Here is a 20,526-nt window from a genome sequence, read left to right on the forward strand (position 1 = left end):
AATCTACTATAAGTCATTGTAATAGGTAACAGATGAAAAAGAAGCATTTCATGACCTTAAGGAGCCTACATTCCATTAAGAGAATAGAACATGTATGTGGATAAGAAAATACAAAATAATATAAAGATGAAGAAAGCACGAAAAGCTCAGGGGATTGGGAAGGATTTTCCATAAGAGGTGGCCTCAGAGTTGAAGGAATGAAGCATGAAGGAAACTAAGAATTCTAAAAGATAAGAATAAATTGATGGATTTGGGTCAGCCTCTACAAAGATAAAAGATGGGAGATGGAACACAAAAACAGAGAATCACTAGTAGGCTTGTTTGCCATTGTGGGAAACATTTCCTTTTTTTAAAATTCATATTTTATACAAGAGTGATCATTTTGATTTTTGAAATATAGTTCGATATTGTAACTAAAAGATAGGACTCCACTATGGGGTCCTAAAGCTCATGAAGCATAAGCAATGACAGACAGTTTGTATTTTTCCTCTATCCTGACCCGTTCTGTCAATCAGTTAGGTGATCACAGCTCCTGAATGGGTGGGATTCCTGGACAACTTTGGCAACTGAAAGCCACACCTATTCCTGTTATCTCCAACTGCCAACTCAAACTCTCACCTAACATCTGGTCCCAATAAGGAAACTATCTCTACCCAAATCTGGTATCAATAAGTGACCTGGAGAATTTCCCAAACAAATCTGGGTCTACTTAGGAGTACCCCCTCTCATATCTCACATCAATTATCTCTTCTCAACCAAGTACATTTTAAGGTATATTAAGGTATAAAACTTCCCTGCTTAGACCCCTACTCTGAATGTGTACTCTTGCTGGGATAATTATCTCTGAATATGTCTCCTTTCTTCCCTGAGCTGGGTGAGTTATTTTGCTTTTCTAGTTCCAAACCTCTGCCTTGTGTTATAAAGAGAGTCCTAAGGTAGATATGGATACCAGTGAGGTGGCTGTATCTCTGTATTCTCCCTAGGTGCTGATGATGGGGGAACACCAACCCCAATCACCCTTGCAAGTTGTATAATTTCCCCTTTCAATAACAGTTGCCAAGGGAAGGACCCCAAAAGGTTAGGTGGATTGGTAACCCTTTCAGGTCCAACCTGGGGTTGGATCAGTTATTAATATTGGGCTCTGATTAGCCTTAGATCACGTTTTTATCTGACTATGTTTGCTCCCTCCCCAAGGGTCGTGATATAATGACCATTCAGGAAGATACTTATTAAACACTTTTGTCTGTAATCTATAATTAGGGAAAGGATAATCAGGATAAAGATTGGAGATTGGAGACCCTGTCAATCTAATATCTATAATCTATAGTCACTCAGGACTGGAGGCTATTGACTTAGTAGAAGCTGGAGCTTTTGTTCTTCACAACCCCTCTGGCTCAGCCTGGCCAATGCCAAACCAGAGAATGACTGCCCTTATTGCAGCTGTGTTGGTGATTTCTTTCAGCTTTCTTATTATCAGTGTTAGGAGATGTACTAATTCTCACAGCCTTCAGGAAATATATAGATCCTACCCACTCTCTGCTTCTTCAGACCTCCTAACCTCCCTTCACCACCCAGGGACCCAGAGACCTAAAGAGCTAGAAAGATATAGAGACCTAAAGATGTAAGGACCAAAAAACCAAAAGTCAAAGACCAAAGACCTCCTCCAGGTGGCTGTTAGGGGTCTTTATTCCCTCAGGCCAACCGACTTTTGCCCCTGGCTCAAGGCATCTGGGAACATTCCAATCTCTCCAACTGCTTCCCTTGTCAATCAAGGTGACACCAACATTTCCCAGGATTTGAATATAACACTTGCCTTGCCCATTGTGTATATTTATTTATGTTTTTTTCTATTTTTTGGCCTGCTTGCTGTATCACATAATAAAGCTTGTGTTTCTACTAGCTTCCTGAGTACCAATTTGCTGTGTATCCCCAAACTTGTGTCTTTAACCCAAGCCTTAAAGTAAAAGAAAACACAATATATATTTAACACAGTGAATTAAAAATACAAACAGGGTCTACTTCAAATGTTGTGCACTTAACACATTATTATTTTATAAATGATCCCTACTTTCCCCAATAACAACCCTATACCAGTAAGGCAGTGCATTGAAAGACGATTTTTATTAGCAAGATGATGCAGTGTATTTTCACTTTTCATCTCTGGAACCGTTATTCAGTACCTAAGTTTTAAATTAGAGCAGCACCACTGCATGGCAATAATTTATATTGAAATAAATTCAGTATATCATCATAAATATATTTTGTACTTTTTCTTTTTATTATTGATCTGTCATTTCCAATGAGCAAATTTTTTTAAACCTGAAAATTAAGCCCTGAAAACATAGCTCCATAGTTTGGCAATAACAAATGCTCACATTGGTCATTTCCAAAAATGAATGTTTTTCTGTATTTTAAATTCGTTACTTCTATTTCAGGAAGAGGCATGTTTCATCTTCATTTTTTTGGACTTGTGGCTTATCAATGCAGCCATTCTGAATTCTAAAGTCTTTAGAATTTGTTTTTCTCTATAATGTTATCATTATACAAATTATGCTCCTAGTTCTGCTCACTTTGCTATGCATTAGTTCATAGTGGTATTTCTCATTTCCTCTGAAACAATCCATTTTATCAATTCTTATAGCACAATAATGCCACATAAGATTAATATACCACAATTTGTTTAGCTGTTCCCCAAGGGGATGATACTCCCTTTGTTTCTAGTTTGGGGCATCCAGTAAAAAGAACTGCCACAAATATTTTTATTTTTTTAATTTTTGTTTAGGAGATAGACCTAGTAATAGTATACCTGAGTCAAAGGGTTTGTACACTTTAGTAACTTTTGTGGCAGAGTTCTAATTCCAGAATGGCTCGATCAATTCACAATTCCACCAGTGCATTAGTGAACCTATTTTTGTTAACTTCATCTTTGGTCATTTTTGCCAATCTGTCAGATATTCAATGGAAACTCAAACTTGCTTTTCATTTCTTCAGTAGAGAATTAGAGCATTTTTAAGATATGATCTTGCTTGAAAAACTGCCTGCTCCAATCCTTTGACAATTTATCTGTTGAAGAACGCCTTTTTAATATTATAAATTTGACTATAAAGCATAATCAGAAATACTCACTGTATAGATTTTTCCAGTTACCTATTTTTCCCTTTCTAAATTTTACAACATTAGATTTCTTTGGGCAAAATCTTTAATTTCATATGCCCAAAAGTGTTGATTTGACCTTATGTTATGATTTCTAGTGCTTGTTTAGTCATGAACTCTTCTCTCCATTAGTGAAAGGTAATTTCTTCCTTATCTCTCTAATTTGTTCATGATGTGACTTTTTGTATTCAGATCATTTGGAGCTTATCTTGATATAAGGTGTGAGATATTGTCTAAATCTTATTTCTCCCAAACTGCTGCCCAATTTTTCCAGCAGTTTTTGTAAAATAGCCTTTCCTCTAATAGCTGCATAATAAATTCAAATGCTATGCTATTGCATTTACTTCTTTACATTATATAATTTATTCCACTGATTGACCTTTCTGTTTTCTAACTAGTACCAAATCATTTTAATGATTACTACATTACAGTATAGTTTTACATGTAGAACTGATAGATACCACTCCCTCTTCCTTGCTATTTTTTTTATTATTGCCTTTGAAGTATGTGGCAATCAGCAAGTAGGCTAGATTGTCTGAAATTTAGGATACATGATAAAACTATTGTATTTAGCATCTAAATATGTATGTTACAACCAGGTTTTGTGAAAGTCTTTATATGCCATTCAAGGTGTTTGTATATTATTCTAGAAGCAATAGAAAGCTACTTTAGGAGATTCTTGAATAGGAGAAGTATATGGTATGGCCTAAGCTTTAGGAAAGTCAGTTTGAAGCTCTATGGAGGATAAATTAGAAAGGGGAGACACTAAACACAAGGAGACCACTTCAAAGCAATGGGTAACAGTCCAGCCTACAGACTTATAATGCGTGAACTAGAACAGCTGTAGTGTAACTGGAGAGAAAAGGACAGAGATAGGAGATGTTGAGAAAGTAGAATTGGTAATAATCTTGGCAACTAATTGGATCGGGGAGTAAGCAAGAGTCAAGTTAAAGTAAAATTAAGAATAAGTAAATATTTGGGGATAATTCCTAGATTACAAACCAGGATAGCTAGAATAATGATAATATTTTCAACTGAAATTGTTGGTTGTTTTTCTCATCCTGGAAGAGGACAAAAATGACATCACTTACGGTGTCTTTTGACTCATGCATGAAGTGGATTTAAATGAAGCACAAAGTCGCCGGCTTTACCCTTTCTTCCAAGGCCTAAGTCCAGTAACAGACAAAAGAAGTCAAGATGACTGCTGATGGCTTGGGTGCAATGGATAACTTTGGTTTCTTTGATGTCTGACCAAACTCTAAACACACCATGGTGCCTATTTCCACCACCTTCATGTCCTGGAACAAACTGTCTTTTTTGCCTCCTCTGCTGTGGAAGTCTTCGCCAGCCTGAGTACATACTGCCCTAACTGGTCAATGTGTTTGAGGTCTATTGATTACACTTATCCTGGCTTACCCGGCCTGTTGAGATGGTTCACCAGAGTGTGGCTGTGATGCCTGCTACAGCTTCTTGGAGCCTCAGCTGTGAGCTGAGTGGCTGGTGGACATCAGAGGAAGAAAGCAGCCCTGAAAAGGGCTCAGCAGACCCTCCCACCAGAAGTACGAGACTTCCCTGAATACCCTGAACTCCCACCGGCATAGGAAAGTTGTAAAAAGAGGTGGATTTAGCAGATAGAATGAATTTAATGTCGAGGACATCCTTAGTAAAGGCTTAGGAAGATATAGAGTATCATTTGTAAAAGGCAAGATTTTGTTTCTACAGGCCACATCATTTTAGTAGATGGTTAAAAAATGCAGAGAATATAAGATGCCATTTTAATTTTTTGTGAACTATATAAAGCATTTGATTCAGGAAAGCAAAAAGCAACCTTACACACTGATCACCAACAAGGTGTCTTCTATGCATATGTTAACATCATATAAGACTCTTTGAAAGGTCTACAACAAAGGCCTTTTGATTTGAAGACTCTTAGTTTAAAGAGAGATATTAAAAGGATACATATACTTGTCTCAGGATCATTAGACAATGTCCAGCAGAGAGTCCTGATTGTAGATCACATTGTGCTCATTCTAGCAAGTCTGGAACTTTGCAAACCTCCCTAAATGAAATCTATATTACCCAAAAGTGTAAGAAGAAAACAATTAGAAAGGATGCTTGTTATCTGCACTACACTATGCCATTGTATAGACAGGCCATAGAGCTGGTCCACCTATAAGTTAATCTTGGGGAGACACTACAGAAGAAATAGATCTGGAATTGAACAGGAGTAGAGGAGTCTAGATTGCTTCTGGAAAATTCAGCATTGCTTTGAATGATACTAAGCTTTTCCTCTGAAAGAAAAGGCCTTTGGGTTGTATTTCTACTGGAAATGCTGAATGACTATAAATGATGGAATACTACCATCCCTGGAGAATCAGATTTATAGGAGAATAGAGAGGAATCTATGGTAGGAGTTCATAGACCATTAGTGAAGAATTGTGAAGGAGTCAGAGACAGAAGTAATGACCAGAATATGAGGTAGTCTGGTTGTATATTTTTGTGGTTCACTTGTTTTGGTCATGTCTGCCTTGTTGTGACCTCATTTTGGGGTTTTATTAGAAAAGGCACTGCAGTGGTTTGCCCTTTCCTTCTTCAGCTCATTTTACAGATAAGGAAACTGAGGCAAACAGAGTTAAGTGACTTGGCCAGGGTCACACAGCTAGTAAATGTCTGAGGACAGATTTGAAATCTGGAAGATGAAATCTTCCTAACTCAACTTAGTGCTCTATCCACTGTACCACCTAGTTTCCCTCTCATTGAATATTGAAAACAAAAAATAATCACTTGGCAGACTTTGCACTACATTGATTCCCTGTAACATCAAGAGATTTAGAGTAGTAGTGAACTGTGGCCTGACTCTAAGAAGGCGCTAGCATGACTCTGGGGGATACATGATCAACCAATTGGAGTACAGAAAGATGTTTTGCATCCAGTGGTGTCTGGAAGCAACTTGTACTGGCTCGCAAGAGCTGATTGTTAAATTTTCAGTGAGAGTATTTATACCTTAGAAATTGTCAGTCTTTGCAAACCAGAAATTTATTTTTATTTTGTTGATTTCTAGACTTAAGAAAATGATGAATAAAATGTTAATCATGAAGATTAAACTTAAAAGTGTATCGTTTGTACATTTTCAGAAAGGCAGCTTAATAAACTTTTACCCACATACCTCTAGTAATGACCCATCTTCCACCCAATTAGCAATTGTGAAGTTTTATCTAACACAACCTTTACCTGTTTATTCTTCACCTACTATCTTCTAACACTCAATCCCCCACTCTCCTTTTTCTGGATGCTGTGCAGGTGTCATTGGTATTGGCATTTCTGGACAGTTATAACCTAACTGAGACCATTAAGCCCTACATGAAGAGCTGCATAGATAATACTGTGAACATTTTATGTACTTCCTATCCCCCACGTCTATTCCTTTCCCTCCAGATCAATTCATGGCTGTAAAAAACACCCTTCAGAAGTAAGGCTCCATATTCTTGGGTCAGTCACAGGCGAGTAAGAACTCCATCTCCCCATTTTGTTTTATTTGGAACATAATGGGTTACACTGTATGAACATGCATGAATGGGTTTATTTATTATACATTATTCCCTTGCCTGTAGTCCAGCCAAACTGGCTCTCTCCTGTTTCTTATATCTATAAAGACACACACACACACACACACACACACACACACACACACACACATATATTTCCAAATATGAATAGACAATTAAGGTAATGATACCATATATTAAATAGAACCAGAAAGAGAGAGTCTTTTATCAGGACAATTACATTGTCATTAGCTATGTTTGGATTTTTAGTGGAGGCATTAGGATGAAAAAAATTAAATTAAATCCTTTTGAAAAATGTTGGACATAAATGATATGTGCAAAGTATTAGGCTGTAATTTTATTACTGATTATAGTACTGGATTTATACTAAAATAGTGCTGGATTTACACTGAAAAGATAATTTACTTTTTCTTGATTTTGAATTATGTATAATGAATTTTTACTCATAGATAAACATGATTCCTGCTGAAAAGGTGCTACATTTCCTAACTATTATTTAATAATCATATTATGGCATTTGTTTTTTTACTTAAAATAAAAGCAAGAAATTATCTTGCTTAGGTAGCTACATTAATCAAATTAGCTGGATAAAATTAGTTGCCAACACATATTATTTACAAATCTTCCCAATCTCTTAGGACATACACATGTGGGAAAAAATGAAACATGTTTAATAATAAAGTTCTCACTAAAATAGTATTATTTATATTTAGTGAGAGGTTGAAAAAAGGTCTTTTATATCCTGATAAATAAATTTTAAGATATTGTTCATTTCCTCTTTATCTCAACCTTTTAATTCTGATTTTCAGTACATGTCTTATAATAGCATAATATATTGGTATAGTGGCACATTATATAATTTATAAATATATATATATATACATATATGCATATATATAATACAATTTTAAGATATTAAAGCTTAAACTTACATGCTACCTTTTATTAGGATACAAGGTCCCTAGAATGCTGGGTGGATCTCTTTGGAAGATTTTTGGGAGCTTATAGACAAGAGACCTTATGTTCCAATGGCATTGCCTTTAAAAGTTTAGTATCACCTCCACACCATTCTCAGACCACAAAGTAAGATTTAGAGAGATTAACTTTTTACTAATTTAAATTATTATAATTTTTTCACTAACTAGACATTCCATGACAGAATGGAAATATATTTTAAAGACAAGAAGATAGGAAAGATCTGTGATTTTGTCAGGCCATGGAATTCTCAATGTGGAATACCCTCCAGTAATACAGAGCAGAACCCCTGCAGCATATCTATGATTTCATAAAGATATGGTAGGGGACTGCCCAAGTTAAGGCCATATTGCTGAAATATCATAGGTTGACCTTAGACCCAAGTTTCCTGATCCAAATCTAGCCTCTTTGCACTATGCCATGCTGCTTTCCATATCATATGCGGTACAGTGTACTTAAAGATTCTTTATTAAGGCCTTTATTTTGGCATTGGTTGTTTAAAAAATGGATAAAAGTCCATATTCAACTGCATTATCAAAAGTAATACAACTAGCCTTTTGTATCTCATATACTTTTACAACCTATTTTATTTATATGTGTTTTGCTGTTTCCTTTTTATTGTTGTTCAGTTGTTTCAGTCATGCCTGATTCTTTGTGGCCCCTTTTGTGGTTTTCTTGGCAAAGATACTGGAGTGGTTTGCCATTTCATTCTCCAGCTCATTTTATAAATGAGGAACTGAAGCCAACCAACAGGGTAAAATGGCTTGCCCAAGGTCACACTGCTAATAAATATTTGAGGCCAGATTTTAACTCAGGAAGTCTTTCTGATTCCAAACCCAGCACTCTATTCATTGTGCCACCTAGTTACCCCATTGGTTACTTATTAGACTGTAAACTCCTTGAGGTCAAGGTATGCCTTATTCTCTTTTCCTGGCATCTAGTATGGTGCTTTTCTATACTACGTGATTAATAATATTTGTTGAATTGGATACTCTATTTGCTGATTTGATTTTCCTTCCATTTTTGTTTCCCTACTCCTATTAAGTTCTGAAATATTCTCCATAATTTCCCCAATCCTTCACTTTTGCCTGACTACTTTGAGAGAAAAACTATCGATAATAATGAATGTTTCTCAGGAACTTGGTCATTGTTAGTCACTTTCATAGCAAAAGGCAAAGGTACTTTTTAGCCATCTTTCAAATATACCAAATGTACTTTGATCTCACTAGAGAAGAAAGAGGTTAAATTAAAAGTGAAATAGGAATTGATGCAGAGCGAAAGGAGCAGAGCCAGAAGAACATTGTACACAGAGACCGATATACTATGATAAAATCGAATGTAATGGACTTCTGTACCAGCAGAAAGCAATGACCCAGGACAGCTCTGAGGGATTTATGGTAAAGAACACGACCCACATTCAGAGGAAGAACTGCAGGAGGGGAAACATATAAGAAAAACAACTGCTTGAACGCATGAGCTGAGGCGGACATGATTGGGGATGTGGACTCGAAACTACCACACCAATGCAACTACCAACAATTTGGAAATAGGTCTTGATCAATGACACATGTTAAAACCAGTGGAATTGCGCATCGGCCATGGGTGGGGGGAGTGCAGGGGGTGAAGGGGAAAGTAGGAGCATGAATCATGTAACCATGTTAAAAATGAATATTAATAAATGTTAAAAAAAAAAAAGAAAGAAAAAGGAAAAAAAGTGAAATAGTCAGTAATTGCTTGCTTGATTCTTATTAGGATGGGAAAGAGAACAAAATTATAGCTTCTCTGATGTCCTTATTTGCCAGCCTCATTTGCTCTCTTTTTCTTTCCTCCTTATGAACATTCCCCCAAATCCAGGCCTTTTTTTATAAAGCATGAACAGGAAAAATGAGTAATTGTCATAGGTCTGGCCCAGGAATAAGATATCTTCAACTTAACTGGGAAATATTAAAATTATGTGATGAAGAAATTGTGCTAGAAAATATAGCAAGATTGCTATCATCATTTCAAAATGTGCTGTGTATTCTATATAGAATGCATATTTAAGTATTTTATATTTCTCATAAATGGGAATAACTGATAAAAAAAGAATTTATATATGCAACATTGTAGATTGTGACAAGTCAGAGATTAATTATTATACACCTAAGTACCTAATTAATGAAAAGTTTTTATCATAGAAACAAAATTATTGTTCTTGTTTGAATTTTTGTTTGTAGAAGATAATTCCTCACATGGCTAAGGAATATGGGTTCCAGTATGAGCTAGTCCAATATAAGTGGCCCCGTTGGCTTCATCGACAAACTGAAAAGCAAAGAATCATTTGGGGTTACAAGATTCTTTTCCTTGATGTTCTTTTCCCACTGGTTGTGGACAAAGTAATTTTTGTTGATGCTGATCAGGTAAGAAATGAAATTAAGAACTACATTGTGAAGCCCTAAAAACTTTGGGACAATTTTATGTTTCAAATAACTGCTCACCATCTCTGTAGCCATTCTGTCTTCATTTATGATTCCTTTCTAGTAGCACCATTGTTTTCTGACTAAAAGAGTCAATAGCACACCACCACCAATAACTCTATTCATAAAGCCAGCACATGATCAACATGCCATCCCCCATTCCAGCCAAGTTTAACATTTTAAAAATTGTTACCTACTATCTTAATTTCTTAAAAATAGTGGCAATTCTTTTCTTCTATCTATAAATATTAATATAGTATATATGTAGGGAGCACTCTGAATCCTTCGTATTAAAAGTGCTACATTAACAGAAGAATTATGTTATAATTAAATGCATTCATAAAATATATATTAACCTTTAATTTAAAAGTATTATTTTCACCAATTTATTTTACTTTTTTAATTAATTTTTTTTCAATTATATATAAAGCAAATTTTTAATGTTTATCTATATTATCTTCCTCCATCCTTTCCCTCTCTACTCCTTGAGATCTAGAAGAGATATTGCTGGGTCAAAGGATATAAAGGTTTTATAGCTCTTTGAACATAATTCTAAATTGCTCTTCAGAATGATTGGATCAGTTCAGAACTCTTAATAACAGTGCATTTGTGTCTCAATTTTTCCGTGTCTCCTCCAACATTTGTCATTTCCTTTTCTGTCACATTAACCAATCTAATAAGTTTGAGGTGGTATCTTAGAATTGTTTTAATGTGCATTTTTCTAATCAGTAGTGATATAGAGTATTTTTTCATTTGACTATTAATAGCTTTGATTTCTTCTCCTATAAAATATCTGTTCATGTTTTTGACTATCAATTGGCAATTTGTCAGTCTTACAAATTTGACGCAATTCTCTATATATTTGAGAAATTAGGCTTTTATTAGAAAAACTTGATGTAAAATTTCCCCCCATTTTCCTGCTTTCCTTCTAATAATAGTAGAATTGGTTTTGTTTGAGCAAAAACCTTTAAATATAATATAATCAAAATTATCCGTTTCATATCCCATAATTCTTTATCTTTTGTTTTGTCATAAATTCTTTCCCTGTCAATAGTTCTGATTAGTAAAACTATCATTGTTCCTCCACTTTGCTTATGATATTACCCTTTACATCTAAGTCACATACCCCTAGTGATCTCATCTTACTAAACTATGTAAGATGTTGTTTTCCCTACTTTCTGTCATTCTCTTTTCCAGTTTTCCCAGCAATTTTTGTCAAATAATGAGCTTTTATTCCAAAAGTTTGGATCTTTGGGTTTATCAAACACTAGATTACTAAGGTCATTTATATACTGTTACTGTGTACATAATTTATTTCATTGGCCCATGACTCTATTTCCTACCTAATACCAGATTGTTCTGATAATTACCTCTTTGTAATAGTCTGAGATCTAATACTGCTAAACCAACTTCCTTCATTTTTTTTCATTGATTCCCTCAATATTCTTGACTTTTCCTGATGGATCTTGTTGTTTTTTTCTAGCTGTATAAAATAATTTTTGGTTGTTTAATTGGTAGGATACTGAGTAGATAAATTAATTTAAGTAGAATTGTCATTTTTATTATATTGGCTGGCCTACCCATGAGCAAATAGTATTTCTTCAATTGTTTAGATCTGTCTTTGTTTGAAAAATGTTTTGTAACCACCCCATAAATTTTCTCATTGTTGCCATTCTCTTTGATATTATTTTTTATTGTTTCTATAATTTGTTCTTTGACCCACTCATTCTTTAAGATAAGATTATTTAGTTTCCAATTAATTTTTAATCTGTTTCCATGGCCTTTTACTGAATGTAATTTTTATCCAAAGTTCTATCATATCTAACTATTCTAAAATTCTATTCATCTCCTTAACTTCTTTCTTATCTAGTTTATTTATTTATTTGAGTGGAGGTCCCCCATTAATATAATTTTGTTGCCTATTTCTTTCTGTAAGTCATTTAACTTTTCCTTTAAGAATTTTGATACTATATAAATTTTTAAAAAAAGAATTTTTATACTATGCAATTTGGGGTAGATTGATATTATTTCCTTTTCTGTGATAGCTTTTAGCAAAATGTACTTTCCTTGCTTATCATTTTAAATTAGATCTATTTTTCTTTTTGCTCTGTCTGATTGCTACCTTTACTTTTTTTACCTCAGCTGAAGCACAAAAGATTCTGCTCTAGTCCTTTATTTTGACTGTATATGTGTGTTTCTCTGTTTTAAGTGTGTTTCATGTAAACAAACAACAAGTTGTTGGATTCTGCTATATGCTTCTTGTTTTGTGGGTGAGTTCCCTCTATTCACATTAATATTATGATTACTGTGTATTTCCATCCACCCTATTTTTTCCTTGTTTATCCTTCTCTCTCTTTTTACCTTGTCTCTCCTCAAGTCTGTTTTGCTTCTGACTAGTGCCTCTCTCAATCTCACTCCCTTCTATCCTCACTCCCCTTTCTCCTATTCCCTTCCCCTCCTCCGTCCATGTAGGGCAAGATAGATTTCAGTATTTAACTGAATGTATGTTATACCCTCTTAGAACCAATTCCATTGAGCTGTAAGCTTAAGCATTGCCCACCTCCACCCATATTTTTCCTTTCACTGTAAAAGCTCTTCCTTTCGTACCTCTCTTATTTGAGCTAAGATTCTCCATTCTTCTTCTACCTTCCTCTTCACAATACATCAGTCTTTCTCATATCTTTATATATATATATTTTAACTGTTTAACTTTTTATACATCTCTTGAGGTTTGTTTTTGAAAGTCAAATTTTCTTTTTATTCTGGCTTTTTCATCAGGAGTGCTTGAAAGTTCTCTATTTCATTTGTTATGACTAAAATTCTCTGGAGACTATATATTAATTTACAGTTATTTTATGAAATAGTAAAAAGTGGGTGAGAGAAAGAAAAGGCACATAGTCACTTGGCCAGTTGCCTATCTAACCGAAGTTTACTACTTACCTTCCTTCTCCATTCACTCCTGTACTTGCAAGCTTCCTCAACCCATAGCTTATACCCCACATGACATCACTTTTTCTGGGTCTCCCTGATTGGACAGACTTGACCTTAATCCAGGTCAGAGTCTGGTCTTCTGGACATGGGACAGGAGGCAAGTGTCTTCTGTGATGCCAGGAGTCATGTGGGACAAGAGGCAAGTGAATTCCATAGCACTAATGTGGTGCAAAAGGTACAAATCCACCCTGCAAAGCTCATGCATCCCCCTTATGTAGATAAACCTTAGGCCTTGTTCTTAATCCAGTCAAATGGAGTGGGGGACTGAAATGGATTTACAAATCCAAAATGAAACTTTCCTTTTAGAAAGGAAGGAGGAGTACAAATCTATGTTAAGTTCTCACATTAAATATTCAATTTTTCCCCTGAAGGTCTATACTCAGTTTTTCTGGGTAAATTATTCTTAATTGTAATTGTAGCTCCATTATCTTCAAGAATATTTTATTCCTAGTCCTCCAATCTTTTATGTGGAAACTGCTAAACCTTATGTGATCCTGACTATGGCTCAAAGAATTATTTCTTTCTGGCTTGCTTGTAATATTTTCTCCTTGACCTGGAAGCTCTGGAATTGGGCTTTAACCTTATGAGGAATTTTCCTTTTGGGATTGCTTTCCAAGTGGTTATCAGTAAATATTTTCCATTTTTATTTTAGCCTCTGGTTTTAAGATATCAGGGCAGTTTTCCTAAATAATTTCTTAACTTATGATGACCAGGTTCTTTTTTCGATCATGGCTTTCAGAGAGAGGTCCAATAATTCTTAAATTATTTTCCTGGTCAGTTTTTTTTAGATATTTCACATTTTCTTAATTTTTTTCATTCTTTTAACTTTATTTTATTGTTTATTGATGTGTCATGGAGTCATCAGCTTCCAGTTGCCCAATTATTTTTAAGAAATTAATTTTATTCAATGAGCTTTTGTAACTCTTTTTCCATTTGTCCAATTCTTTTTAAGAAACTCATTTCTTCAGTGAAATTTTGTACCATTTTTTCCATTTGACTAGTTTTGCTTTTTTAAAAAGTTCTTGTCATCAATGGATTTCTGTGCTTTTAAGCATTTAGTCAATTCTTTTTTTAAGGTCTTATTTTCTATCATTATTTATTTTCTTTTCACATTTTTGTGCCTCTTTTCCTAAGTTCTTATTTTGCTTTCATTTTTTTCCATTTTTTCTCTACTTCTCTTATTCGGTTTTTAAAATAAATTTTTAGCTCTTTCAGAATTCTCATTGGACTTGTGTTCAATTCACATTTTGACTTTGATTTCTTCTTCTGAGTGTATAAAGTCTTGATCTTCCCTGGTATCATAGCAACTTTTTTTGATTAGGTGTTTTGTTTTATGGTTTGCTCAGTTTTTCAGCCTATTTCTTGACTTGTGACTTTGTTAAAATTGGATTCTGCTCTTGGAGGTTCTGTTTTCATAGGTAGTTCTGGGAATCTGTAAATTTTTGTGCTTTAAAGGTGGCATTATCTAAGGAGAGATGTGGTTACTTCTTTACTGGCCCGTGCTCTGATTTTTACCAAAGAGACCTTGCTCTAATAAACTGAGTCATGAACGCTACATAACTTAAGCCTCTCTTCCCCCAAGGGGGAGCAAACACCCTGAGGCACTGTGACCAGCACAGGCCTCTATGAGACCTCTGAACCACTTCCCCAGAACATGAAGAAAACTGAGATATATGACACCTATGAAATCAAAATAATCTTTATTAAAGAAGGAACTACCTGCACATGTAAAGCAAATTAGCCCAATGCCATAAAGTTCAAATCTTAACATGGCAAGCAGCTGCATAAATATTTTTCTAACTAGGGAAGGTAGGAAAAGGGGGCTGGAAGGGGAAGACTCATGAAGGGATCTGGATGTGGCATAGGCAGAGAGTTCCAGGAATGAGAGTAATGGATTGCCAGATACAAGGTGGGGCGGGGGTTGGGGGGTAGAAAGTAACACCAAGTACAAAGGCTCTTTGTACTTTTGGAGTATAATAACATTCTTTAGCATGATAAGCAAGTATTAAATAATCAGGTTCCTGGACTTTGGAATACAAAAAAGTATATAGAATTAACAACAGTGGATGCCTCATCAAAGTTGAACAATAATAGTAAACAATTCCAAAATGGCAAGTAACAGAGACAGAGAATCTGGAATCAAGACTGTTTTGGAGAACTACAAGGTCACTTTAGTTATCTCATCTCAGAAACCATGAGCTACTAGTTGGTGGGACCTGAGTCTGATCAAGTATCCCAGCACTAAGAGATCTGGTATGAGATAGTTTCCATGGTCACTGATATGCTAAGGTTATTCCTGGTCATTCTCTATGGTTGCCACTCTGTGTCTTTAGTAATTGGAGTTAGTCTCTCACCGTGTTATTATCTACATAATTAAGCATATTAAGATAATTAGTATATACATTTTCTCACTCTCTTAAACCTATAAATGCTTGTTCTCTTCTTGGCCTTGGAACCAGGTTCCCTGCTCTCCTGTGGCCATAAGTGCTAGTGCTCGTTTCCACCTTGGAACTGAGTCCAGGACCCCTGCTCTTTTGTGAGAGACCACAAATTCTTTTCTCTTTCCTGGAACTGGGACCAGGAAATCTTCTCCCCTGTATCCTCAAGTGCTAGTGTTTCCTTTTCACTCTGAAACTGTAACCTGGAACTACATATAAGCAGTGCCTCAGGGGCTTGAATCCATTGCCAGAAAAGGGTCCCCTATGATCTCTTTCTGACCAGTAGTCTAACCCCCTTACCATTGAAATAAGTGAGAGGGGGAACCTAGTTAATAAGTCACTAGATGTTGGGTTGAGGTTTGGACCAGTGTTGAATACCCAATGTTGGTCGACCACAGGCTGAAGTCAAGTTAGTAGGCCTCAGTTCCTGTGGGTTGATGACAACACAATCTGACTGCTCTCTCACATGATGTTATAACAAGGAAATTGGTTTATTATCAAAGCGCAGGATGGGTGAGTGGACCAGGGAGATGGATTCCCTACGTAATGCAGGGTTGCAGCAAAAGCTCTTGCTTTTGCAAACCAACTATAGCAGCCCTGACAGTTGGAAAAGGTTTAGAATGTTGAACCAGCCAGGGGGCTGGGCTCACGGGAAAACTATTAGAGCTGGTCTATAAATATCCCTGGAGTACCAACTGAAGGGCCTTTTGCCTTTGAGGCATTTTGGACCTTGCCTATTTTCCCTGGACCTCTCCCTGACCTCTCCATTTACATCCTGCTATTTCCCTGGATTTCCCCATTGGGCCCTGGGAGTATAACGATAAAAAATGATAAAGGCTGCTATAAATATATAAATTAGTATTTTAATTAAAGCCATGCTGATAGATAAAGTCATTAGACCACGCGCTTGTAAGAATTCAAAACTGCCGCCCGCGCCATTATTGTCTCCCGTCTCTTCCCGAGTCTGCTGGCCAAGAGCCCACTCCCTCCTAACCCAGGAGATTTAAACTGTTCAGTGTGGAGACGTAGGCGTTCCCACACCCAAAGAACCAGAAACGGAAACCGGTTGGACCACGGGAAATGTAGTTTGATAATTTCCACGTGTCCATAGAAAAATATATATACTTTTAGATGGCATCTCCCAAATTTCACTTTTACAGGAGGAAGGGTGGTTTGGTGGGTGGAAATCGTGGGATTTAGCTTCTGTAGGCAGGAAAGACAATCTAAATCAAGACATCCCCTAATCTAGTGATCTGATAAATCCTCATTACCTCAGGGCAGTGAAATTATCCCTGACTGAGGGAGCCGGCCTCCCTCAGTCTGACTCCCTCCTCTGTGACCCTCTCCCAGCATTAGCTTCCCCTAGTAGCAGTTACCAAACTTCAAACCCCTTTCCCTCAGCTTACCCCTGCATCAATAAATCCCCTTTGATATCTACACAAAAAGCCTCTGGTGAATCATTGTACTGAATACTAGGGCAAAGGCTGAAGAGGGAAAGAATAACTTTCCTTTTATTTCTTGAGGACAAACCTAGGCGTCCATCTTGAGCAGGAAGTAATCAGCCAAGACTTCCTGTAGATTTCAGTTTCACTGGCAAGGAAGAGCCTCTTGACTCCTCCCTCTTAGGACCTTAGAAAATAAAAACTGAAATCCATCAGCTAGACCCATATCATTTCTGACTGACTCAATTCTTCTTGTATCACAGAGATAGCCTCCCCGCCTGAAGGACCCAGCCTGTTTCCTCCCAGTACCCTCAAGTGTAGAGAGCCGTAAACAAACAATTTGATCTGTAATTCCTATCAGATCCAACTATAACTGATGATTATAACCAATTTATAACTTCTTTCATTATTCAAATTTTTCCTGTGTAATAAATCATGTTATTTAGAAGAGAAGGGGGAATATGTCGGGAGCAATTAAGAGAAATTAGAATATCAAGTAGATATTTTTATCTAGACGCCATCAAAAGATCAATACAGATGGGCAGAGCTGTGTATTGACTTTTCTCCCTATCATGGTCGAGACAGAATGGGATATCTAAGATAAAAATCTGAGATTCCTCTTTTGATTCCTTTCATAATTCTCACCTTTCTTTAAAATGCATTATAGTCTTATTGAAAGAGCTTTGGGCTCTCAGTAATCCAGCAGGAGGGGGGCTAACACTGTTCCCCTTTGACTGAGAATGCAGCTGCTTACTACAGCCAAGGTCAAACCCTTGGCAGGGCATTTTGCCCAGAATTAAAGTAAATTAATGAGGCTCAAAAAATTGTTTAATACCATCAAGGCTGAGAACTTCAGGGGCTTTCCCGCCTAACAAGATGTCCCAGAGTTCACTTAATGATAACACATATAGTTGATAGTTTAGCATAGGTTTTTATCTACACCTGGAGGCTTCTAAGGCTTTTGTTTTGACTATAGTAAAAATACTGCTCTCTGTAACTGTGGGAAACTTTCTTGGGCTTTTGGGGAAAGGGATCTTTAACTTTCTATATAATAAACTGTTGACTCCATTGTACCTCGGAACACTTTGGGCTAACAAGCCGTGCTTCCAATCTGTTTTGTTCTTTACATCCGACGACCACCCTAGACCACTCAGATAAGTCTCTGGTTATAGAGCAGGATCTCTGAACTCAAGTACCTTAGCCTCTGTGATTAGCCTGTTTGAGCAGCCCTTCCTATATTCCCCATTCATTCCTTACCTTCCTATATATTCCCCTATTTATTCCAACATCATCATATCCCCTTACTTTTCCATAACATCTAGTTCTAATATTCTTATTCTCCTCCCTCCAGACTGACCTGCAAAGGTTGCTTCGGTCACAATAAATTGGGCTACTCTCTCTACACTCTCCATCTGCCTAAATTGAATCTGGCTAACTATCTCTGACTAGCTGGTCCACTGAATTAGAACAGGATCAGTACAGTTTATTGAGAGGGGTTGGCTAGAGGCCCAAAGGCCAGAGCCTAGTTGGTCTGTCTCGGTTTAGGTTAGATAGATTGGGTCCTTGGCAGCGCACACACAACAGGTGATTGAGATGGGAACTGGGGTCACAGGATCAGGATCAAAGAAGGCTTCTTGATTTTAGGACCCTCCAAGTTGAGTCAGGAACTCAGCTTTCTCCTGTAGCTCAATACCAAGATGGCCACAAGAAGTAAGCCTCTGCTCTCCTCAATGTCCAAATATCAATATACCCCTTTGGAATCCGAGTGTCCCTTCTTAAGTGTTCCTGCCATTCCAGAATGATAGACCCTCTGTTTCCATGTGTATGCCAAGCTGCCTGCAAAGTATTTTCATTGCCCAAACCCTCTGCAAATCTATCACTCCCTCTATTCTATTCTAATACCATCTATGGGCTGAGAGTTCTGAAATCTGCTGCTATCTCCTCTTTCAGCTGCCTGCAAGAATTCCTATGGGGCAATAGGCCTGACTGCCACCCAGGTGTGACAAACCTGACAGACCTTTCCTGCTGACCTACTAAGTTGTCTTTGGTTGGAAAATTGTTTCACTACTGACCTTTTGTCATTCTAGAATTTGATTTGAGGAGTTGTTTTGAAGTTGTTTGGATAGTAATGATTGGGGAGTGAACATGAGTTCCTGACTCTACCATTTTGGCTCCACACTATTAAAAATATTCTTCAAAGTTCTGTATTAGAATTCATTACGTTCTAAATTCTGTAAAACCTTTCTATATTGATTTTATTTTTTATAATATTTCCCAAAGGAAAAATAATTGAACATCTACACCTTTGAATAACTAAATGAGTCCACATTCTAGCTTAATACTATAATAATAATGTTAGTCTAAGAAAGCTGTTATGATGGTATTTAATGGAGTAAAGATTTCCAGGACTATTTGGCCCAAAAATTTATCTTCACCTTATCCCCTTATATAATTTTTTCTTCCTATAGCAAAAGAGTTAAGACAGAATAAGAGGAAATCATGAAATTCCATTTAGGACAGTCAGTAAACTTTTTATTTTCAAATTAGACTGAAAAGAATTTATTTATATAAAATATGCAATATTATATAAAATATCTTTGAAGCACTAGTTCTTTCAGGCTAAGAATAAGACCTATGTGCTTCATTCAGTATTTTCATTTTTTTCTCAACATGTATTTGTTATCTTATATGTATAGCCTGATATCCTTGAATTTTATTTTCTTAAAAAAACAATAGAAAAAATTCAGAATTCATTTGTCACATAAAAAATGGTTGGAAATTTTTTTTTTTCTGGACTCAATTTGCCTTACCCTTTTTTTTTTTTACATTTATTAATATTCATTTTTAACATGGTTACATGATTCATGCTCCTCCTTTCCCCTTCAACCCCCCCCCGGACCCCCCCTACCCATGCGCATTTCCACTAGTTTTGTCATGTGTCCTTGATCAAGACCAATTTCCAAATTGTTGGTAGTTGCATTGGTGTGGTAGTTTCGAGTCTACACCCTCAATCATGTCCACCCCGACCCATGCGTTCATGCAGTTGTTTTTCCTATATGTTTCCTCTCCTGCAGTCTCTCCTCTGAATGTGGGTAGCATCTTTACCATAAATCCCTCAGAATTGTCCTGGGTCATTGCATTGCTGCTGGTTCAGAGGTCCATTACATTCGATTTTACCACAGAATGTCAGTCTCTGTGTATAGAGTTCTTCTGGCTCTGCTCCTTTCGCTCTGCATCAGTTCCCGGAGGTCTCTCCAGTTCGCCTGGAACTTCTCCAGTTTATTATTCCTTTTGGCACAATAGTATTCCATCACCCGCATATACCACAGTTTGTTCAGCCATTCCCCAATTGAAGGACATACCCTCCTTTTCCAATTTGTTGCCACCACAAAAAGCGCAGCTATGAATATTTTCGTACAAGTCTGTTTATCTATGATCTCTTTGGGGTACAAACCCAGCAATGGTATGGCTGGATCAAAGGGCAGGCATTCTTTTATAGCCCTTT

At 36.5% G+C, this 20,526-nt stretch overlaps 1 protein-coding gene across 1 annotated transcript in view; it reads left to right on the forward strand.

Annotated features, from left to right (window-relative positions):
* Positions 1-20,526, forward strand: part of UGGT2 (UDP-glucose glycoprotein glucosyltransferase 2) — a 261,577-nt gene that overhangs the window by 206,140 nt on the left and 34,911 nt on the right. The window contains exon 34 of the mRNA XM_044667227.1: positions 9,911-10,093. Coding sequence (XP_044523162.1) covers positions 9,911-10,093 — 183 coding nt within the window. The remainder of the gene's footprint in view (positions 1-9,910; positions 10,094-20,526) is intronic.

The sequence above is a fragment of the Gracilinanus agilis genome, chromosome 3 (genome assembly GCF_016433145.1).
Source record: "Gracilinanus agilis isolate LMUSP501 chromosome 3, AgileGrace, whole genome shotgun sequence".
NCBI classification, from domain to species: domain Eukaryota; kingdom Metazoa; phylum Chordata; class Mammalia; order Didelphimorphia; family Didelphidae; genus Gracilinanus; species Gracilinanus agilis.